The 24,787-nt window shown below is 39.7% G+C and overlaps 1 protein-coding gene across 1 annotated transcript; it reads left to right on the top strand.

The window, feature by feature from the left end:
• Positions 1-17,379: 17,379 nt before the first annotated feature.
• LOC114403685 (BTB/POZ domain-containing protein At2g04740) lies at positions 17,380-22,364 on the top strand. Its single transcript, XM_028366795.1, has 5 exons — positions 17,380-17,892; positions 18,243-19,008; positions 20,330-20,366; positions 20,442-20,575; positions 21,668-22,364. The coding sequence occupies exons 1-5, from the start codon at positions 17,484-17,486 to the stop codon at positions 22,053-22,055; spliced, it is 1,734 nt and encodes a 577-aa protein (XP_028222596.1). The 5' UTR covers positions 17,380-17,483; the 3' UTR covers positions 22,056-22,364.
• The last annotated feature ends 2,423 nt before the right edge of the window (positions 22,365-24,787 follow it).

The following is a 24,787-nucleotide window of genomic DNA, read 5'->3' as shown; positions in this document are numbered from 1 at the left end:
CACGGGACGAATCGCCCGGTGGCAAGTCCTGCTGTCCGAGTTTGACATAGTCTACGTCACCCAAAAGGCGATAAAAGGAAGCGCCTTGCAGATTATTTGGCTCAACAGCCTCTTAACGACTATCAGCCTATGCATCCTGAATTCCCGGATGAGGACATCATGGCCTTGTTTGAGGAAAAAATTGAACGAAGATCGGGACAAATGGACCGTATGGTTTGACGGAGCGTCAAACATTCTAGGCCATGGCGTTGGGGCAGTATTGGTCTCTCCGGACAATCAATGTGTACCTTTCACAGCCAGGCTAGGATTCGACTGCACCAACAACATGGCCGAATATGAAGCATGTGCCCTAGCCGTCCAGGCAGCAATTGACTCTAATGTCAAACTACTCAAGGTGTACGGCGACTCAGCGTTGGTAATCTATCAGCTGAGAGGGGAATGGGAAACTAGAGATCCCAAGCTGATACCCTACAAAGCCTATATCAAGGAATTGGCTAAGACCTTTGATGAGATCTCCTTCCATCATGTTCCCCGCGAGGAAAATCAAATGGCGGATGCGCTTGCTACTTTGGCGTCTATGTTCCAGCTAACGCCGCACGGGGATCTACCCTACATTGAATTTTGGTGTCGTGGCAAACCCGTGCATTGTTGCCAAGTAGAAGAGGAACGGGATGGAAAGCCTTGGTATTTCGACATCAAGCGATATGTCGTAAGCAAAGAATACCCGCCAGAGATTGCCGACAATGATAAGAGGACATTGAGAAGGTTGGCAGTCGGCTTCTTCATGAGTGGAAGTATACTGTATAAGAGAAATCATGACATGACACTCATGCGGTGTGTGGATGCCAGGGAGGCAAATCACATGATCGAGGAAGTCCATGAGGGCTCGTTTGGAACGCACGCCAACGGGCATGCTATGGCCAGGAAGATCCTAAGAGCAGGTTATTACTGGCTTACCATGGAAAGTGATTGTTGTGTCCATGTGAGGAAATGCCACAAATGTCAAGCGTTCGCAGGTAATGTCAATGCCCCACCACATCCTCTGAATGTCATGTCCGCCCCTTGGCCTTTCTCCATGTGGGGAATAGATGTCATCGGGGCCATTGAGCCCAAGGCCTCGAATGGTCATCGCTTCATCCTCGTAGCGATAGATTTTTTTACCAAGTGGGTCGAGGCGGCCTCCTATACCAATGTCACGAGGGGTGTGGTGGTCAGGTTCATTAAGAAAGAGATCATCTGCCGATATGGTTTGCCAAGGAAGATTATCACGGACAACGGCACCAACCTGAATAACAAGATGATGGGGGAAATGTGCGAGGAGTTTAAAATCCAGCATCACAATTCCACACCCTACCGGCCAAAGATGAATGGAGCCATGGAAGCGGCCAATAAGAATATCAAAAAGATTATCCAAAAGATGACCGTGTCATACAGAGATTGGCACGAAATGCTCCCATTCGCGTTACACGGTTACCGAACTTCAATGCGAACGTCAATTGGGGCAACGCCGTTCTCATTGGTATATGGGATGGAGGTTGTGTTACCGTTTGAGGTAGAAGTCCCGTCATTAAGGATCTTGGCAGAATCCGGATTAAAGGAATCAGAGTGGGCCCAAACGCGCTATGACCAGCTCAACCTCATTGAGGGTAAGCGCTTAACGGCCATGAGTCATGGGCGCTTGTACCAGCAAAGAATGAAGAGTGCATTCGACAAGAAGGTACGCTTGCACAAGTTCCATGAGGGAGACCTTGTGCTAAAGAAAATGTCCCATGCCGTCAAGGACAATCGAGGAAAATGGGCCCCAAACTACGAAGGGCCTTTTGTTGTGAAGAGGGCTTTTTCCGGAGGAGCCCTAGTGCTTACCAACATGGATGGCGAAGAGCTACCTTCGCCTGTGAATTCTGATGTCGTCAAGCGATATTATGCTTAGAATCTGGGGCAATTAAGGATGTCGCTGCATGTTCTTTATCTTTACGTGTTTTCTGGATTTCCCCCAGGGGTTCCCCATCTACTGTATCTCTCGTTACAATCTTTCAAAGAAATGAACGTGGATTCGAGGCTTTAGTCCTCACGTTGGTTTCAAACCTTGCATTAATTTGTGATCACCTGAGCCCTTTCGCTCATTTCATGGGATGCCCCAAGCGCTTAATTAAAATTGAACCTAAACCAACTTTCGCTAAAATTTGCTGCATTTGAAAACATTCATGCATACGCATACACATGCATATTGTTGTGGTAAAACAGGGGCAGGATCATCTTGAGCTACCTTCTGGGGTGGGGACAAAACATGAACAGCAGAAACCAACCAAGGTAAGACAACGACGCGGTCAGGATTGGCCATACCTGGTTGTTTATTACTTGCAGGTACTTAGGAACGGATGCAACTGGGGATGGGGTCACGACCGACTGATCGTCGCCACGGAATTTACGAGTTTGCACCCCTAGGGTCTCTACTTTTCGCATTCTTCGATTTCGTTTTGCGCTTTTATTCATCACCAACAAGTAAGTGTTCCATCCTTAAGCTTTCTAGCTTTTCATTGGTGTATTTTGATCTCCTTTTGGTGCTCTAAATTGTGGGAATGTGCTCAAATATGTGGGGCAATTTTGGTTTGTTTTCTTGCTTGATTGGGTCGAATTGGGGGTTTGTATGAGATGGCCCTAGGCCTATAATGCATTTTGAAGCAATGGGATATGCCACATTGTCCCCGTTCTCTTGCTATTAATTCCTAAACGTGCGCCCACCAAGTGTTCGGTTAAATGCCTCAATGGCATTAGCACGTGGTTTTCGTAGGGAAACAACCCATGGGGCATTTTGGTTTGCACATATTTTCTATTTTTTGGGACATGCATTCAGTTCCGAAAGGGCTAGAGTAATTGCCCCACATATATCCTAGGCCTAGGAACCAAAGTTTTTATGCAAAAGAACACAAGAGGGGTGCATATTGGGTAAAGTTACCCTTTTTGGCCGGCAATCAGCTATGAGCCACGCTACAATAATTTCCCTATGCCTAGATGTTTAGGAATTTTGCTCATCATAAATGTGTAGGTTTAGAATAGGTAGCAAAATACCTTTGGCAATTTACACTTTGGGTGTGGTAGCAAAATACTTGAATGTATGTACATGTAATTTTGGGTAGTCAAAATGTCTCACAAAAAAATATATACATATTGCATGTTATGTAAAGAAAATACATTACAAAAAATACCTTTTAATTTGAATACAATTTTAGTCAGCAAAAGGAAATATACTTGAATTTGCATGCGGCTTTAGGTAGTAAAAACACTTGAATAAAGCATGAAATGTAGCACCTTATTGTGTAGATAGCCAAGATTCATCACAAAGTTTGTATATGCATAGGTATTAGAAATACCAGAATGTGCACGTGTGCAATTTTTGGTAGCCAAGATGCTTTGAGTATGCATGTATGTAAATTTAGCCAAGGAAGTGCATGTGATGTAGGTAGCAAATACACCTTGGAAGTACATATAAATAATCTAGGTAACGAAGGTGCCTTGATTGTGCATGGGTGCATTTTTCTTAGTTAGAAGAAGAATATCTTGTGCGAGTGAATGTTCGTAAGGAAGTATATGCATGAGTTTGCTCTAAATTTACATTGATGTTTGTGTTTATTGGAGGAGGTTGTATGCCATTTTTGTTTTAAGAGTAGCATTTCTTGGTAAAACTAACTTCCCAAATGTTTGCCTTCGCAGAAAATGGCCCCGAGGAAGCTTGCCTCAAAGAGGTCCAGGAAGGACAAGGCGGCCGAAGGAACTAGTTCCGCTCCGGAGTATGACAGTCACCGCTTTAGGAGCGTCGTACACCAGCAGCGCTTCGAGGCCATCAAGGGATGGTCATTTCTCCGGGAGCGACGCGTCCAGCTCAGGGACGACGAGTATACGGATTTCCAGGAGGAGATAGGTCGCCGGCGGTGGGCATCACTAGTTACCCCCATGGCCAAGTTCGATCCAGAAATAGTCCTCGAATTTTATGCCAATGCTTGGCCAACAGAGGAGGGCGTGCATGACATAAGGTCCTGGGTAAGGGGTCAGTGGATCCCGTTTGATGCCGATGCTATCGGCCAGCTCCTGGGATATCCGTTAGTGCTGGAAGAGGGCCAGGAGTGCGAGTATGGCCAGAGGAGGAACCGGTCTGATGGGTTCGATGAGGAGGCTATCGCTCAGTTGCTATGTATACCGGGGCAGGATTTTGCCCGGACTGCTGCCGGAAGGCGGGTGCGGATCATGCGCACCAACATGACCACCCTGACTCAGATATGGATGACTTTGCTGCTCAGCAACATCCTGCCCACCGATCATAATTCCGACCTCCCCCTGCCGAAGTGTCAGCTGGTGTACGCCATCCTAACGCGGATGAGCGTCCATGTGGCTCAGTTGACCGCTGATGCCATCTATATTTTTGCAAGTATGGCGCCTACTAGGCACCCTTTGGACCCAGATAAGTCCAACAGGGCCCTGGGATTTCCCGCACTGATCACAGGACTCTACCAGTCATTTGGAGTCCCCGTGGCACCTACCAAGGTGATTCGGCCGCCCATCACCCGGGCTTTTATTGAGAAGTACTGCACCCAGAGACAGGCTCAGGGGGATGCTCCAGAAGCCGCGGGCGCGCCACCACCACCTCATCAGGCTGGCCCGGCTGGGTCATTTGACATGGAGCAGTATTTACGACATTTGGTTCGCCAGCAAGCAGCCAACCACCAGGCACATGTGCAGACCCATGATTGTCTATACCAGATGAGCCTCAGCATGCAGAGCCAGGGCTTCGCTTCTTTTTCATGCCCTACTCCAGACCAGTTCAGGGCAGAGGTCGCATGGCCCGGGGATTGGCCCGAGGCCCAAGCAGGAGAGGCGCCCCCGGAAGTTCCCGGCGATGGAGAGGAGGCCCACGAGGACGAGGAGATGGCCGATTTGCTTGACTTCTTGGGAGGGAGTGGAGCTACATGACTGGGAGATCCCCAGATTCATGTTTTCTTTCGTATTTCTTTTATCATTTATATGTTATGTTTTGACTTGAGAGACTAATGTTTGTTTTTGTTGTTTCGATTGTCATTTGTACAGTGCATACATTTTTGTTTGGATTGTTGCATTAGTGTTTATATATCATTACTATCAATGATGTTTGAAATTCTGGAACCGTGTAGAGTTCTTCGTTTAGGAACATCGTCCAAAAAAAATAATAATAATAAAATAAAACAAACAAAAATCATGATAAAAATAAAAATAAGAAAATAAAAAAGGGAGAGCAAGTAAGAAAAAAGATAGGAAAAAGGAAAATAAGTTGTTTAGCTGAAAAACCGACATGCTTTTGAAAAGAGATGACTTCAAACTTTTCTTTGAAGAATTCACTGATCATAACTAGTTTTTGAAAAATGTGTGTGTACACCTGAAGGGTGAATGCTGTGAAATTTTTCCCGGACGCCCGAAATGGACTCGGATGAATACACAAATTGATAAAAGAACATATTTTGGAAACATTGGGTTGATTTAAAATAGAGGAAATGAATCCTGAGCCCTAGCATCACATGACCATAAAAATTTGACACTTGAGTGTCCACATAGGTGCATGCTTGACCAGTTTTGCATAAAATTTCCAAATCATCATTTTTGCATTTGTGTCATGGAAATAATGTGGGGCATCCCTTTTATCCTTGAGCCAAACCAAACCCCGACATGTATCATGTCTAGCCATTCTACAAGCCTTGAGCCAAAATCCTGACTCACCATAAACCTTGACCCAGGGTGAGAATGTCAATCCTTACCCTCGGAAGCAAAAAAGAAAAGAAGGAAATTTCTAATCAAAGAGAAAGCAAAAAAAGAGAAGAAAGGAAAATTTCCAATCAAAGAGAAAGCAAAAAGAAAAGAAAGAAAATTCCCAATCAAAGAATGGGAGAAAGTAAAAAAGGAAGAAGAAGAAGGAAAGAAAGCTCCTGATCAAGGATCGAAAGAAAACAGAAGAAATGTGCAGAAAGGTCGTTGGACCAGACAATATCTGAACAATACAAAATTATCACCAAATGAACAAAAGGAAGGAAAGGAAACCACAACCTGAAGTGGTCTTCCCCCTTTGATTGCCAACCAAAATCCTGTGCGTCGATGACTTGCTCGCCTCGCGTCAAACAAAAACAGAAAAGGAAAAAGCCAAGAAACTCAAAAGCCGAAAAACCCACCAAAAGAACCCACTCCCAAGGGAAGTCCTATTGATCCATGATCACGCATGTAATCTTTGATTTAATAGGAAATGATTTGCAAAGTCAAGTCATGGCATATCTATGGTTCGGAATTAGGATGAAACACTTACCTGTGCGAGATTGATACACTGAGTGGATTTCTTCTATTTTTGTCGAACCCGGTGTTTCCTCTAAATGGTCATTTAGAAACGAAATGCTAAACATCCAGAATCTCATTTGTGGTTATGAGAAAATTTCATCAGCAGATTCTCCTTCCCCGATAGACACATTGTTTTTGTCCGAAAAGCATATGTTGATCTGATTAGTTGGAAGTTTTATCTCTTTGCTAAAGCACGTTCGCATTTTAGTGAAGAAAACACTGAGACTATTTCTAGTCTCACAAGTTATCAAGAACTACGTAGGTCTGAGTTCCTCATTGGAGGATACGTAGGAGCAAGAGCCTTGCTTTTGTCGGCCGCCCCACAAGATCTGTCGTACTGACCCTGAGGTCATGAGACATGCAGAGACAAATTATGGTCATTCTGCACCCTTTTGTCATCCAGAGGCGGCGGGCCCGATGACATGCGGAGACAAATTATGGTCATTCCGCACCCCTTTGCCATTCAGACACAGTCGTGTCCGATGGCACGCAGAGACAAATTATGGTCATTCTACACCCTTTTGTCATCCAGAGGCGGCGGGCCCGATGACATGCGGAGACAAATTATGGTCATTCCGCACCCCTTTGCCATTCAGACACAGTCGTGTCCGATGGCACGCAGAGACAAATTATGGTCATTCTACACCCTTTTGTCATCCAGAGGCGGCGGGCCCGATGACATGCGGAGACAAATTATGGTCATTCCGCACACCTTTTGCCATTCAGACACAGTCGTGTCCGATGGCACGCAGAGACAAATTATGGTCATTCTGCACCCTTTTGTCATCCAGAGGCGGCGGGCCCGATGACATGCGGAGACAAATTATGGTCATTCCGCACCCCTTTGCCATTTAGACACAGTCGTGTCCGATGGTACGCAGAGACAAATTATGGTCATTCTGCACCCTTTTGTCATCCAGAGGCGCAGGCCCGATGACATGCGGAGACAAATTATGGTCATTCTGCACCCTTCGTCAATCGCGGCTGACAAGCCCGTTGACACGCGGAGATTTACATCATCTTCCGCACTTACAAGATCTGTCATACTGACTTTTGAGTCACGCTGACGGGCGGAAATACCCAAGTGGTTATCCGTATAAACATTCTTTTGCTATCTGTAAGACAAAACGCTTGATAGCAGGCAGAGACTGACATCGTCTTCTGCACCTTTTGTTCCCCCGGGAACAACGAGTCATTTGCATGCGGAAATTTTATGGTCACCCGCGACTCTCGTCAACCGAGAGGAACGAAATTAGTGTCTTATCTTTACTTTCCTTTTATCTCCAATAAAAGACAAGTAAAGAGGGGCAACTGTCATACCCTAATTTCGTTAGGGGACCTTTGCTTGATGACATGCGACTTTTGTTTGGTCCTTGTAAGGTGCTTGGTACCCATCATTAGGCAATTTGTGAAATTCCGAGACGTGCCGGAAAACAAAAGAAAATATTGATGCACAATCCGTAAGGTTCCGTGACACACCGGAAATCAAATGGAAGCATCGTTGCACAATTAGTGAGGTTCCGTAACATTCCGTAAGTCAAAAAGGGGATGATTATGTAATCCACAAGGTTCCGTAACATTACGGAAAGAAAACAAGTATCGTTACGAAATTCGTAAGTTTCCGTAACTTTACGAAAAAAGAATCACCAAAAAAAAGGCAGGGGATGTACTTGGTAAAAATGGGGGTGCAAATAGCAACTAGGCCCACTTGGGCCCTCCAGAAGATTCCTCCAGAAGGCTGTTGCTTCTGGAGGAAGCAACCCTGCTCGCCTGGGCGAGCTGAGCTCGCCTAGGCGAGCTGGGTGGCAAGCTTCTCCCCCAATTTTCTATAAATAGGGGGAGAAGTGAAGTGAAAAAGGGTTCAGCCCCTTAGGTACTTCTCTCTCTTTCGAATTTGCTTGGAAAAATTGTTTCCGTGAAGAAAATCTAAGCCGAGGCGCTTCCGAAACGTTTCCGTAAGGAATTTCGCAAAGGTTTCGACCGTTCTTCGACGTTCTTCATTTGTTCTTCATCGTTCTTCGATCTTCAACGGGTAAGTACCTCGAACCAAGCTTTTCGATTCATTCTATGTACCCGTGGTGGTCCACATTGTGTTTCGTGTATTTTTATTCTCGTTTCATTTACTTTTTATACCCCTTTTTTGACGTGCTTAAGCCATTTTATTTAAGTCATTTCTCGCTTAACCTAAAAATAAAATAAATTTCCACCGATCGTTTGAATTGTATTATCCGTTAACTTCGGTTAAAATGAATTCCGACTGTTCGGTCGTGCCGTAACCACGTTGGAAATCAAAAAAAGAGGTAAAATAATAATATAATAATAAAAAAACGTCTTTTAGTAAAATAAAGCGGAAAATCAATCGAACGTTTTCTCTTTGGGATTTCTCATTCTTAATCGAATTTACTAATAACTAAAGTGAAACTAAGGCTAAAATCAACTAGCCTAGTCAAGCTCGTCCATAAAAATAGTTTTTTTGAAGTTTGTCATTTCAATTTCTTACTAAGTAAAATGAATAATTTTCAAGGTCCAACGCCTTAAAATGATCACCTCTTAAGTAAAAAAGAAATCACTTGATAAAAAAGAACTACGTAGGTCTGATTTCCTCATCGCAATTGAGAAATACGTAGGAGCAAAGGGAAACACCCTTGTCGACCACAAAAAGAGTAAAAATATAAAAAGGGTATAAAGGATATAAAGACATAAAAAGGGAACATAAAAAATCAAAATCATGTTTGCACATTCGATTAAAGGCTACCGTCCCTTGGGACGGACGTGTGGGGTGCCAATACCTTCCCCGTGCGTAAATACAACTCCCGAGCCTTTCACTTAAAAGTTCGTAGATCGCGTCTTTTCTGGTTTTTCCGACGTTTTCCTCAAATAAACGTTGGTGGCGACTCCGCGCGTATTCCTTTCATGGAACACACATCCCGCGAGTCTCGCGTCGCCCTCCCGCCGAAGGGTAGGTTGCGACACAAGCAGTTATTTCTGGCAAAGTTGCTCTCTGGTAATCGATTACCATATTTGTGTAATCGATTACAATGCGTCCCTGCACCTATATATTCAAATTTCAAATTCTAAAACCTGCAACCTCTCTCTCTCTCGAAAACCCTCGCCCCCAATTTTTCTTCCAGCCATATCTCACTCAATTCTTGTCGAAATCACTCCCCGCAAAGCCCAAACTTCATCTTTTTTCATTCATTTTCATTTGAACCGATTTAAATCATAAAAAAAAACCCCTCAAATGGCGGAACCATCGAAGAAGCGGAAAGGATCCACGAGTCGGAGTCAACGACATTCTGGGTCACAGGAAACACCAATTCCTCCCTCCATTCCCTCTGGATCATTGTTCTCATCAGAGGAACAGCGTATACGGTACACAAACCTCTTTTCATCTCGTTCCATTGTAGACCCAAAATTCATAGATATGGAGTTCTTCTCAAATGAGAATTTTGAATGCTTCCAAGCATTTGAAAACTCCAATCTTATTCCATTCATGTCTCTGAAATTACCTGTCTATTCTGAATTAGTCAAATCTTTCTATTCTAATTTAGAAATCCATGAAGGTATCCTAATGTCTGAAATCTATGGGATTAAGATGGTCATTGACCAATCCCTATTTTATGATTTAACAAAATTTCCTAGTGAAGGTGTGCCTTTTGAGGGTGCACTGATTGATGATTGGAAATTCGATTTTTCTGTGCACGATGCCCGCCGGTTGGTTTGCACCAACCAAGCGGATATGACCGGAAGGCTTCTTGTCGGATCATTGGCTTTTGAAAGTCTCATCCTCCATTACCTTATTGTTTGCATTTTGCTTCCTAGATCTTCAAACCTTGCCCAGGTTTCTGAAGAAGATCTCATTGTCATGTGGGCCTTTCATAAAGGTTTACAAATTGATTGGGCACACCTTGTTAGATATCGCATGCATAAGGCATTGCGATTGAATGCCCCTTTGCCTTATCCTCATCTTATTACCCTTTTCCTTCAACACTTCAACATCCCTCTTGATTCTGAACCCTATGTTCCAATCAAGAGATCATTCCTTATAGGCGCTTCAGTCATAGCATCCTTTGGTTATATTAAGGAGCATGATGACTCTTGGGTAAAGAAGGGTGCTAGAAATGTTGGTGAAGAAGGACATGAGGGAGAAGATTCATCTCTTCTTTTGAAGATTTTGGAAAGGTTTGATGGTCTTCAAACCTTTGTTGGTGAGAGGTTTGATACTTTGGAATTGCAAGTGGATATGCGCTTCAACGAAATGGAGTCAAGAATGACAAAGGTTGAAGAAGATGTATCTTACATTCGGTCAAGCTTCGATCTTCCACCACCGCCGCCACCATCATCTTAGAATTATATTTTAATATTATTATTACTACTTTGATTTTCAGCCTTGTATTTTGGCTATATTATTATGGTATTTGAACAATTTACTATTTCCTTATTTGCATGGAATGTTTGGACCAATATTAAGTATGTTATTTGACTATGTGGAGTTTATAATTAATCTATTCATGGTTGTTTCGTTCATGGTTTTCATGGTTCTTGCTTCATGATTTGGTTGATATTTTTTTCATGAACATTGTATGGATGTTTAAATTAAATTTGTTTGATATGCACATTGGCTTTTTGTTGATGCCAAAGGGGGAGAGAAATGGGATTAAATCAAGAATTCACATGAGTTATCAACTTATTTTTAAGATAAGCATAAATTCAAAAACAAAGGGGGAGAATTTGTGTGAGTGATCGACTAGGAAAAAGTGTGTGTGTGTTTCTTGATTTCAAAAGTTGTCATGATCAAAAAGGGAGAGATTGTAGAAGCAAAGCTTCCTGGTGAATCAAAGGTGATTCAAAGGTGTTTTGATGATAACAATGATGATGACAAAGGTGATGACAAAAAGCTCAAAGATCAATCAAAGAACAACTCAAGTGAATCAAAGATCAATCAAAGAACAACTCAAGTAAATCAAAGATGAATCAAGAACAATTCAGGAGTTCAAGATAAGAATCAAGAAGAATTCAAGACTCAAGAAGAAAATCTAACGTCAAGAATCAAGATTCAAGGTTCAAGATCTCAAGAATCCAGATCAAGATTCAAGACTCAAGATTCAAGAATAAAGAGAAGACTCAATCAAGATAAGTATTAAAAAAGTTTTTCAAAACTTTAAATAGCACATGAGTTTTTGACAAAACCTTTTACCAAAGAGTTTTTACTCTCTGGTAATCGATTACCAGATTGTTGTAATCGATTACCAGTAGCAAAATTGTTTTGAAAACGTTTTCAAATTGAATTTACAACGTTCCAATTATTTTCAAAAAGTTGTAACCGATTACAATGTTTTGGTAATCAATTACCAGTGCCTTTGAACGTTGAAATTCAAATTCAAATGTGAAGAGTCACATCCTTTCACATAAAAGCTTTGTGTAATCGATTACACTGATTTGGTAATCGACTACCAGTGATTGTTTCTGAATAAATCAAAAGATGTAACTCTTCAAAAGGTTTTTGACTGTTTCAAATTGGTTTTAAGTTTTTCTAAAAGTTATAACTCTTCTAAATGGTCTTCTTGACCAGACATGAAGATTCTATAAAAGCAAGGCTTTGTTTTGAATTTTTAATTTCATTCTTTCACACTTTTACTTTTCCAATCAATCCTTTACAAGCCTTGAATCTCTTTGAACTTCTTCTTCTTTGTACCAAAAGCTTTCTGAAGTTTTCTGGTTTTCCAAACCTTGAAAACTTGTGCTATTCATCTTTTCATTCTTTTCTCCCTTTGCCAAAAAGAATTCGCCAAGGACTAACCACCTGAATTCTTTTTGTGTCTCTCTTCTCCCTTTTCCAAAAGAACAAAGGACTAACCGCCTGAATTCTTTTGTGTCTCCCTTCTCCCTTGTCAAAGAATTCAAAACGACACAGTCTGAGAATTCTTTTGATTCTTCCCATTCCCTAATACAAAAGTGTGCAAAGGACTAACCGCTTGAGAATTCTTTTGTATCCCCATTCACAAAGAATCAAAGGTTTAACAGCCTGAGATCTTTGTCTCAACACATTGGAGGGTACATCCTTTGTGGTACAAGTAGAGGGTATATCTACTTGGGTTTGATTGAGAACAAGAGAGGGTACATCGCTTGTGGATCAGTTCTAGTGGAGGGTACATCCACTAGGTTCAAAGAGAACAAGGGAGGGTACATCCCTTGTGGATCTTTGTTTGTAAAAGGATTTTTACAAGGTTGAAAGAAATCTCAAGGACCGCAGGTCGCTTGGGGACTGGATGGAGGCACGGGTTGTTGTCGAACCAGTATAAAAACTCTTGTGTATTTGTTTCCTTCTTCCCTACTCTTTTACTTTCCACTGTGCATTTAATTTCCGCTTTTACTTTCTGTTAAGTTTCTCTTCTACTCCATATTCTCTTAACAACATAAGTAAAAGCCTTAGAAGAGTAATTTTTTTAATTAGTAAAGGTTTAGGAATAATTAATTCAACCCCCCCTTCGTAATTATTCTGAGGCCACTCGATCCAACAGAATGAACCATGGAAGAAGGAGCTTCACCACCAAGAATGTGCCTTGGATAAGAAACTTGAAGAGGATGCTTTAATAGAGGAAAAGAAAGAGAGAAGGGGGGAACACGAAATTGAAGGAATAAAAGAGGGAGAGAAGTGGAACCTTGAAGTGTGTCTCATAAGACTTTCTTTCATCAAAGTTACAACAAGTGTTACACATGCTTCTATTTATAGACTAGGTAGCTTCCTTGAGAAGCTTTTTTGAGAAAACTTCCTTGAGAAGCTAGAGCTTAGCTACACACAACCCTCTAATAACTAAGCTCACCTCCTTGAGAAGCTTCCTTAAGAAGATTCCTAAAGAAGCTAGAGCTTAGCTACACACATCTCTGTAATAGCTAAGCTCACCTCCTTGAGATGAGAAGTTAGAGCTTAGCTACACACCCCCTATAATAGCTAAGCTCACCACCCCCATTCCAAAAATACATGAAAATACAAAAAAAAAGTCCCTACTACAAAGACTACTCAAAATGCCCTAAAATACAAGGCTAAAACCCTATACTACTAGAATGGCCAAAATACAAGGCCCAAAAGAAGGAAAAACTTATGCTAATATTTACAAAGAAGAGTGGATCCAACCTTGACCCATGGGCTCAAAAATCTACCCTTAGGTTCATGAGAACCCAGGGCCTTCTTTAGCAGCTCTAGCCCAATCCTCTAGGAGTCTTCTATCCAATACCCTTGGGGGGTAGGATTGCATAACATCCCAAGATTCGTAGTATCCTCATCCTATCAATGATGTATTAAAAAAAACTTCGCCAACTTGAGTCCCCGAAGCACCAAATGATTTTGCTTTCCAAATTGAACCATCTTCAAGCACAAGTCTAGCATTTGAATTCTTCCAAGGCCTCTCTCCACCACCTATGTCACATGCAACAGAACTGCGTCAGTTAACAATTTTAACAAAATACCTTCCAACAACAAAAGCGAAAAATACAACATTCACATCAAAGGGGCAAAGAAAAAAACAATTTTTCATGCAGTAAAAAAATGGGTCCATGAAGAAAGAAATTTTTTTAAAGGTATTGCAAAAGAAAACCAAAAGAGAGAGAGAGAGGGTACCCGAAGAAAAGCATTGGACAGTAAAGACGGAAACTTTAGTGGCGGTGTGTGGCGTATTGGAAGAGAAGTGCTTGTTGGTGAGGTCATTGAGAGACAGAGCGAAGGACAAAGCTTTTGTCGCCATTGATGCTCTCACAGAAACAATGTTACAGATATGTCTGAAGAACCACTCACTTGCCCAAATCCACACACTTAATCCAATTTCCATAGAACATTGCATCATAAACAGTGCATGCACCACAATCATATAGAGTATGCAAACCTAGGCTTTTTGGTCCCTCAATCCCTAACAACAAAAATTAACTTAAAATCACAATGAATTAAGAAAAGGAGGAAAAATGCAAGGCACACACCGTATGCTTCTCTTCTCTTCTTCTCTCTCCTTCTTTTTTTGGTAACCATATTTGGTTCCTCAATCCTTAACAACAAAAATTAACCAAAAATCAAAATGAAAGAAGATAGAGGGAGGAAAAACAGAAGCCACTGACCGTATGCAATTCTTCTCTACAGATATAGATGGCTTTCTCTTCTCTTCTTCCTTCTTCTTCTTTTTTCTGCCTAAAACAATCTGGATCCACCATAAGAGATAAAAGAAAAAAAAGAAAAAGAGGAAAAGGACAAAGAAAGAGAAGGGCCGAGAAAGAGAAGATTGAGGAATTAATTTGGATTATTAAGTGAAATTAAATGGGAAATTGAAATTCGCCAATCAGAGGATGACACGTGGCACTGGCAGTAGAAAAAAAAAGGTGCAAAAAATGGAGGGACAAAATGACCAAAAAACCTGGAAAAGTGCCACGTGCCGCAACCTTAGATAGGGGCATTTTTGGCTTTTCCAAGTACTTCTCTTTTATTAGATAGTATATAGATATTTTGGGTACATACCCATGAGTACTAGTATTGGATACGTGACATAATTTTAGGAGTATCATATGTTTCATAGGTTAAAATAAATAAATCATCAATATATATATATATATATATATAAACTAGTGCAACATAATTTTTTTTCACTTTTCTCTTTCATTTTTTTCTTCTATTTGTTTTTAAAATATATAACTCTGCAAAGCAAATGCCGTATACCTAATATTTTTAAATGAGATATCAATATAGACGAAGACTAACGTGCGAAAGTGAAACTTCTTTCGCACGTACGAAAGTAAATATTAACCGTTTGATATTTTTTAATTTTCATCTGATGGCTCAACTTTTTTAACATTTTTGCTTTTCTTTTTTCTCTTTTTATGCCTATCGTTCCTTAATTACCCCTTTCTTCTACTTTCCTTTTCTTTGTTCCAGGTAGGGTCGGCAGCTTCCACCATGGCTCGCCGGGCCTCCGCCTCGAATGCCACTGCATTAAAGGCCTTGTTGTTGTTATTCTTCTAGCTGCCAGCGGCAACTTCCACCTTGAACCAACTGCTATAGGGATTCGTGGAGAGGGAACGAAGGGTGCATAGAGAGGAGGGGTTGCCTAAGTTGGTGTTGAGCATAAATGGATGTGATAAATGGAATCTAGGTTGCATTTTTTTGATTTTTTAGATGTTCTAGCTTAGGGTGGTACCGTTTGTTCTTCGGATTTGAGAGAAGGGGTTGCCTTCTTTTATCACTCTTTGAAATTGGTATGCATCTATTTTTCTGCAAATTTTGTTTGGGGTTTCGTAGAAAAGAATAGAGGAGACAAATTTGACCCTCCATTGTGATGATGTTGTTGAGTGGTTGATGTGCCATTATTTTCTCCTATTTCTTAAACCTTTGTGCACCATTTTAATTACTGATTAGTCTTAATTGTCAAATTAATTAGGCAGTTTTATTATTTGGGCTCATTCAGCTAATTTAATGTTTTTAATCTAATTTCAGGAATTAATGAATCATTGAGATTAATCTGGATTTTGGTTGTGGACTTAAAGAGGGCAAATAAAGCAACTTTTACCTTAGTTAATTTCGAATTAGGAGATTGCAATTTTATTTTTATGATGTTCAGTGTTTATTTCGTTTTGGGCCAGAATAATGTAATAGGGCCCAATGACTCTGAGTGACCCTTATAAATAGCAGCCTTGGGATTCGTGTAAGGCTATTATGTGATTCTATTATTCAGAGCATAGTTTTAGGGTTTTACGTTTTTAAGCTCAATGTTATTGTTCACGTGAATGCTATTTTTGATTTTCTGCTTCTTATTGCAATTTCATTTCTTGTTCCTTCTTCTGCTTTCATTTACGTTTTATGCCTTTAGTTTCATTTACGTTTTATGCTTTTGTTGAAATTATGGAAGACTAAATTTCTGATGTTGTTTCCTTCCGAGGAGGAAGCTTAACTCTCTTCGAGGTTCTGTTTATAATGTAGCTTCCTGACAGTTTTCCCTTCACCAATTAACTCACATTCGTTAATGTTAATCTATGAACGCTTCGTGTTCGATTAATTGCCTCTGAGCTTAACTTACGTTCAAGCTTAATGAATGAAGGGTTAATTGGTGTATGTGTTGCTTAATCACATATTGACAATCCTAAATTGATTTTCGCTTAGTAAATTAAAATAGGGTTGGATTAAGTGGTTAACTGTTAGAGACAAATTCTTCATAACCTAGGACAAGAGAATGGCTTCTGAATCAAAGGAAACAACACGTTTTTAATACTATTAATTTCGTATTCCAGTTCACTTGTTCTTTAATTCACAAAACAAACAACCCCCCAATTGTTACTGTTCCTGCAAGTATATTATGAACATTTAGTTTATCATTGCTCGTTGGGAAACGACCTAAGATCACTTCCTAGTTACTGCATTTTAATGTTTATTTGATTCGGATACGACCTCGATCAGTAGTGTTATTTGTCAACTATTTTTTTTTTGTGTTGAAAAAACTTGATTGTCATGGTTAGTGTAGTTTTGCCATTGCCAATGGAAGAGAAAGGAGAAGGATAGAGTTAAATTTGAAAATGTAAAAGATAACAAAAAAAATAAAAAATAAAAATAAAAAATAATCTCAATCATTAATTTAAGAACTAATATATCTAACTACTTAAAAATCCTTTCGTACATGTGAAAGAAGTTTCATATTCGCTCGTTAGTGTTGGTCATCAATATATAAGAAAGCTGAATTGAAAGTAGCGGCGGGTAAATAGCCAAATTTCCGAAAGTTCGATACGGCCATTCACCTTTGAACGAGGAAATGTTAAAAAGTATAATAAATTGTTTCAGTCATTTAAATTTATAAAATTATTTTATCATTAAATTATAATATTTAAGAATTAGTTTAACAATAAATTTTATTTTCAAAAATTCATTTGAGTTACAAAATTTACAGATAAATTTATTATTAAATTATTTTTAGAACTAATTTATCATAATTAAATTATTTTTTTTTTATCTTTTATGAACTGTTTTTTCAACGGATCACACTTTAATTTGGCTAATTAGCCATAACAAAACCCTTTGGTTTGGGTGGAATCCAAAGGAATCGACAGCAGGGTAAACAAGCAAATAAACTAAACCCTTTGCTCCATCCATTCATCCATCTAGCAAGGCGATGATGACATTGGTTGACGAGCTGGAGACATTGGTTGACGAGCTGGATGCATTGGACTTGGGGTCGTCGGTGGTGCCGGTGAAGAAGGTCCCATACGGCGACGTGTTCGAGGCGTCCCGCGCGGGCGACGTCGAGCGGCTCCGGTACCTTCTGGAGGCAGGCGTGAACGTGAACGCTCGTGACCAGTGGGACTCCGTTGCCCTCTACTACGCCTGCCTCGCCGGCCACCTCGACGCCGCCCGCACGCTCCTTGAGAACGGCGCCATCTGCTCCGAAAACACCTTCGACGGCGACCGCTGCCACTACGCCGCCCTCAATTTGAGTGTCCGCAGACTCCTCAAGGCCTTCGAGGCCCGCCCCCCTCCCTTGGACCCCTTGCAGGCCTCTTTGCGCGACACCTTCCTCGGCTGTATGTACCGCTTCTTCCCAATTTCATTTCATTCTATTCTACTTTATAGGCTTATGCTGGGACTCAATATTATCATAAAGTTTAAATTAGTTTCTTTTTCCTCAAATTATTTAGGTTCAATTTATTTTTTTATTCAATTTGTTTCTTTAATTTTTAAAATCAATTCATTTTTTTTTTGGAAAATGTGTATGCAGGCAGTTTAATATCCTGCCGTTTTGAACTGGTGCAATTTTTAACAATTTGGATGGAACAAGCAAATTGAACCGATTTAAGAAATTAGAGGATGAGATCGAATTTAAAAATAAATTAGAGGACTAAAAAACTAATTTAAGCTATCATAAATTGAATAGGTATTCCATCCACTCAGGGGTCCATTTGCAGCAGCAGCCACTTCCCTCCAGATGTAGCTTTTATTGTACAAGGAAAACCTATTCGAGCTCACAGAGTCATATTAAGTTCGAGGTCACCATTTTTCAAGAAAAAATTTACAACTGATTGGAAGGAGCGCAGTGAAGTTAGATTCTCAAGGGAAAGGTTGTCATATCCTGCACTTTATAGCCTTATACACTTCTTTTATTCAGACAGATTAGAGGTTGCTGTTGATGACATGCAGGACCTTATAAGAATCTGCAAAGTATGCAGATGTGAATCACTGCATAAAGTTCTTGAGAAAGAACTGATTCATCAAAAGTATGCAGATTATAAGGCACTGGGTGATGTAGATAACTCTCAGAAACGGTATATCTTGCAAGGTCTATCCCTTCCCCAAGAAGATAGGCTTCCTGCAGCCTTGCATCGAATCCTTCTGACCACCCTTTCAAATTCAACCCGCCAAAGTGGTCAAGAAGATGAAATTGATAAGTTGGTAACTAGGATGGGTGCCATGCAGATGGCAAAATCTCTGGATGATCTCGCTGATGTTTGTGTAAGAGTTGATAGAAAAATTTTCCGCTGTCACCAAGTTATTCTGGCATCTAGGTCAGAATATTTCAAAGCAAGATTATCACATATGAAGGACTTCCATGAAGACATAGATGAGTTATCTGTTGACATCCTTCCTTGCCTTGAAGAACATGACTTGAGCATGGAAGCTTTTGAGAAAATGATTGAGTATATGTAAGTCTCCTCCCCCTTGACTGTGAAATATGGAAATTGAAAATATTGGAGGGATTTAATGTGGCACTGATTGCCATTGCAACCTGATATTATTTGGCTAATCAGCATTTGCATTTTATTCTGTAGAATCTGGTTTACCTGATTTATATTTAAATGCCTTACAATGAGGAATAGGATATTCTTTCATGCATTTCTGTCATTTCAGATATGTGTGTATGTATAATTGTGTCTGTATGTATAATGTATGTATTGAGAGATTCACCTATTTGTTGTATTTCAAGTTCGAAGTAGGAACTAGGGATATATGACAAGCTAACCAAACACAATCAATTGTTGTATGGTAGTAGAATTTTATTCAAATGGGAAGCTTCTTAAGTATGCTAGTAAATATTTGTTTTATAATTTAAAATTTATAAATATATATATATATATATATATATATATATATTACTTATATTAATTCTATTTTATAAAATAAAATATTTATTTTAGAATCTGTTACGTAAAATTAGATTTTCTATCTTTCTAAGATTTTGTTTCAATGGGTCAAATGCAATTTGTTATGTTTGTTTTGATATCTATAAGTTGGTTTCCAACGGTCAGATTTTTGTTGTTGCATAAGGGGGTTTATGCCTATATATATTTCCTTTCTCCTCTCTAGAAAAGACACACAAGCAGAACAACATTTTGAATTCTTTCTCCCTAAAATTTTCTCTTCCTTCTCTTATAAAAACTTATTTTTGAGAGCAAAAGTATTGGTGTTCAGAAGGTTTGGGGATTCTTTCGCTGCACACGATTGGAACCAACGGGTTGTTGTATCTTGGGAGGAGAGCGCAATCAGATTTTCCTACCAGTACAATGGGGACGTTTTTTCTCTAAGGATAGCGTTTGCGCGCTTCAACCCAAACTAATTATTTCTCCTCCTAATTTTTTTTTTGTGCTTATTGTATGATATAATGCATTGTTGATTCATGTTATGTCAATTAAAGTTAGTTTGTTACTGTTATTTTGTTATTTAATTCAAGGCTTTGCATTTTCTTCTTATTTATTTCTTTCATTTTATTTTAATTTTCTAACAGTTTTCTCAATTAGACAGAGATTGAATAATAAAACCTATTTATATTGCTTTAAGTTTATGAATGATTGCTTTATGTGCTACACAATTTATGTATTTGTTGTTATATGCTTTTGTTGCCCGTTTTTAGTGTCTGCAGTGCTTTGAATATGATAAAGTTTCTTCAATAATGCAAGTGTATCTATAAATCAATATTCTGCTGCCAATAAGATTTTCCTTATTTTTTTTTGTCCTTTGTTGGATCAGGTACACTGATCGTTTGCAGGATATAAATCCAGATCAGGTTTTTATACACCCATATAATTTCTGTAATAGTGGTTTGTCTTTCTGTTGTTTAACATTAATATGTTTTCAACAGGCTGAGGAAATGTTGGATGTTGCTTCTAGATACTTATTGTTTCCTCTCAAGCGGGCGGTGGCTGATGTCTTGTTGCCACACTTGGAAATGGTGTCACCTGAAGAACTTTGCCATTGGTTAATACTAGCAGACATGTATTTGCTTTTCTGCCAATCTCCTCATTCTCAATCTATTAGCATGGACCATCTTCACTAAGTCTTTTTAACGCTTCTGATGTTAGTTATGTTATACATTGGCCTGCACATATTATTGCTTGTTTTATATTTACACAGGAGGGATGAGATCTATGAGACACAAAATCTAACATAGACACTGACACTCTTGCACAATTAATATCTTTAATATGAGATACTGGTACACTTAATGTGTCCGACTTGTGTGGAGGTGTCAGCTTAAGTGTTCAAGCCAACAAAAATAATCTTTTAAGTGGACACTTAATGTGAAGTGTTTGACATGTGCCAGACAGGTGTCGGAGAGGTTTTTTTGGGAACGTGTCCGACATTGTGACACTTCAAATAGGAGAAGTGCATTCATAGGATGGGATTCTTCCTTTGTTATTTTTTGTTTTGTTTTCTCATTATATTTATATGATTGTTTCAGTACTTTTTGAATCTCATGCTTCAATGTGTTTCATTTCAGTTTATTTTGGACTGTGCTTGTGTTATTATAGCTTATTTAATAAGTTAAGCACTACTTGAATTAGTACTTATTTAAGTTGCTTATCCAAATAAGTTAGTGAAATGTCTACTGGTGTAGTGATCTGGTTAATATTTCCTAACCTTTCTTGTGTGCAGTTACGAAATTTTTTGAATCCAACACAAGTAAATATTCTTTATCCATGTGGTATAACTATTAAATCATTTATGGGGAATCTGTTTAGCTGTGTTTCTATTCATATATGCTCTAGAACGCTTTCTGTTCTGAAAAGATTTTCAAGAGTATCTAAAATTAAATGAGATGGTCTAGGATATTAAAAATTCTAGAATTCACTTTGCATCATGAGGAAGATTAAATTCAAAAGGGAGGATCAAAGCGAATTCATGAAAGATCGTTATCCTTTGGAAATTATGATTGCAAAAAATTCATCGAAGATTGTTATCCACTTGATAAGTGATCTTTGTTCTCATTGTTTTATGCAATATGGTGAAAATATACATATATAATAATCAAAATGTACCTGATCATATTTTGATTTATTTGTGTCTATTGAATTTGTTCTTGTACAGGTATGGTGTTTGCAAGATTCGGGAATATTGTCTAGACACAATTGCTTGTAATTTCGAAACATTTGCTGATACTAAAGAATTTCGGGCAATGTTGTTGACTTTGCCTCCACCATCTGGAGACTCGTCTCTTCGTACCACTGTCCCGAGGATTCCTGGATCTGCTCTTAATGCCGATCAAGGAAATCTTCTTGATGATTTACGTGAGAAATGGCTTGAAATTGAAGCTGCTGAGCTTGACAAGAGAGATGAGAGTGCTTTGCAATTTGACAAGCGTCTAGAGATGCTTATGCTTGTTGCAGAGCAAGAAAAATCATCAGACAATGCTGATTTAGATGGTATTAATGACACGCTTGCCATTCTTCCCAATCACCACTCTGATTTAAGGTGAACAAAAAAAAAAAAAAACTTGCAGATTTCTGAACGCTTTTTCTTTACCATTAAAAATAAAATGTATAGATTTTGTAGGTCATCATGGTGGTGGTAATCCGTAGATAACTAAGTAGGTCGCTTGGAGTGCTTAAGTTGGGTTTTTGTAACTAAAGTTGCTCAAGCATTCATTAATTCTTAAAGTTTGTTGTATCATTACTAGAAAATCTCTATATTTTGATAGCTTATATGAATGTGTGCATGTTGTTACTTGTTACAACTCGATAACCACCTGGTTAAAATATCCAAAAAATCTTATGTGTCGCTACTATTTCTTAGAATGGTTTATATATCATTTATTTTCTGATTTTTCTTCCTTATCTATGTATGATTTAAGATTAGGAGTCTAGAATTAATATGAAAATAGGTGTTAGTACTTTTATGTATGCGCCCATCATTTCACACAAATATGCATAAGAGAATATTATTCAGCGTTTTATTCTCTTTCATTTTTTCGACATTTTCTACCTACAAATACTTGTAACAATTTTATAATGGTATCAAAGTCACACCATCCTAAACGACTATCACTACATGAGCAACTCTAGTTTCCTGCCGGATAGTCCTCGGAAAACTGCACCTTACGAACTACTTTAGCTTGAGAATGTCCTCCACGAATTGAGCAATCTCCCATACATGCTTCTACTAGATCCAAGCATTTTAATTCACAAGGACCTACGATCATCCTGGATCGTCACTCATTGTCAAAACTTCCATGGGATTGACACCCAATTAGGACTTGACCTCTAGAAGCTTTGAAGATGATAACTGCTTATTCCAAAATTCTGGATTTGTCAATCTCAGCTATTGGAATAATGGCAATAAGTGCAAACATTTCCTCTGTTTAAACATTTGATTACAAAATAAATAAAAAACAATTGATTGCCTTAAACCATTGGTAGTTTTATTTCATGCTGGTAGCTTACGTCGGTAGCTTTATTGGCACATACCTTGGTTTGTAGTCAATCAATTACATACATTGGTTTTGATTTTATAAGCAATCTTTTAATTGTTGCCAACAGAATAGACCTCTCTTTTGCAGTATATAGAAGACAACGTGAGACTACAAACACCAACATTTCTTCACTTTTCATCTTGTCTCCCTTTCCTTTCTTTATATTTGGTTGGACATTGTTTGTCTAAGAACTTGTTGGGGCGTAAGGAGACAAGCATGGAATGCAACGTTACCTCGGGATTGAGATTTTAGATTTGGACGGCTGTGCGTCCAAATTTGTCCATGAACTTTCTAAGGGACTCATTGTCTGCTTGTTGCAGATTGGCCAAGGTGGTCGAGGTCATGCAGTGAGACCTGCTAGTGGCGTACTGCACACTGAATCGTTTGACGAGGGTGTTAAAGCTGTCTATAGACCTGGGTGGAAGTCCACCGTACCAGGTCAATGCTGCCCCTTGAGGGACATAGGGAGGACATGGCATAGAATCGCATTGTCGTTGGTGTAGAGGTTCGCCTGTGCCAAGAAGACATTCGGATGCTTGTCTGGATCTATTGTCCCATCGTACCGCTCGAGGTTGAGTGAATTCCACCCCAAGGGTATGTTTGCCTCCATAATACGGTCGACAAAAGGATGTCGACGGATAGTCCGAGCTGGAAGGTGCATGTGGGAGAGAGTCAGATCATCTGCAGTATTGCTTGCATGTCGGGGTGTGATTCCCCTTGGGTGCGTTTAGGCAAGGTGTGAATGGATTGCTCGTTGACGTGGGGACGTCTGACACGAGCCTCTAGCTAGTTATGGTCAGCCTTTAGCTTGGTCAACTCTTCGTCATGGTGTCACTCCATCTCTGCAAGGTGGTTTTGGAGTTGCTGTAAAGTGTCTGTGTCTGTCATAGCTATCGAACGAGGATGGGAGTCTATGAGGGGGGTCTCGCGTTTGAGGCCAGATCAAGTGCTAACCATGGATGAATGCGAGGGGATTGACGAGAGGACGCATGGTATGTTTTACTGCGGCCCCATGGTGGGCACCAAATGTTCTTACCAAACTCTGGAACCGTGACATGTTAGGGTGGACGTGGTTGAGTGGGGTCCCGAACTTCACACGTCGGCTTGGAGAGGTACCTTTGACAGGAGGGGGGACCTGCAAAACAAAGGACTCTGACTCTCAAGTAAGAATGTGTGTAAGGAAAGAAAAACAAGTATATGCTTGATAAGGCTCGTATGAGCGAAAGAGAGAAGGGGACACAGGCTTGTTTCCATGTGTTGAGTGTGTGAGCAAGTCATGAGGAGAGGTTTGATGGAACTTGTATTTATATTAGTTGAGCGAGGGTGTTGGTCCTTATTTGTAGGGGCTATTGTAGCCTTTTAGATAATTTTCGGCTTATAGATAATGTTAGAGATAAGTATTTGTTTGTAGATAAAAGGTAGAAGATTACCGTACCTTGTAGATAATGTGACATTATAGATATTTTAATACTTGCCAATATATAAGATATTCAAATACATTTGAATATTAGTTAGGTTAGATAACCTGTTTGTTGGGGAGCCCAGCTGCTAAGGGCCAGGTGTCTGCGCTCCTATAGCAAGGCTGACATAGAGGGTGTACACATGTCTTTGAGTGCCACATCGGATGCCACATAGATTTTGTGGGCCTTGGATAGTACAGTTTGTGACACTCCAACATGTTTTGGTCTCGAGTGCATGAGTTCAAACACACCGCTACTAGAGGTTCATCGAAATTTGCT

This window comes from Glycine soja, chromosome 20, assembly GCF_004193775.1.
Source record: "Glycine soja cultivar W05 chromosome 20, ASM419377v2, whole genome shotgun sequence".
Lineage (NCBI taxonomy): Eukaryota > Viridiplantae > Streptophyta > Magnoliopsida > Fabales > Fabaceae > Glycine > Glycine soja.
The sequence above is the reverse complement of the archived record's forward strand: the minus strand, read 5'-3'. Positions and strand labels throughout refer to the sequence as shown.

Bases quoted from the DNA above. Each gene is read 5' to 3' on its own strand.
- LOC114403685 (XM_028366795.1), top strand. From the start codon at position 17,484: ATGATGACATTGGTTGACGAGCTGGAGACATTGGTTGACGAGCTGGAT. The intron at 19,009-20,329 runs GTAAGTCTCCTC...TTGTTGGATCAG, and splicing joins GAGAAAATGATTGAGTATAT to GTACACTGATCGTTTGCAGG. The intron at 20,367-20,441 runs GTTTTTATACAC...TGTTTTCAACAG, and splicing joins AGGATATAAATCCAGATCAG to GCTGAGGAAATGTTGGATGT.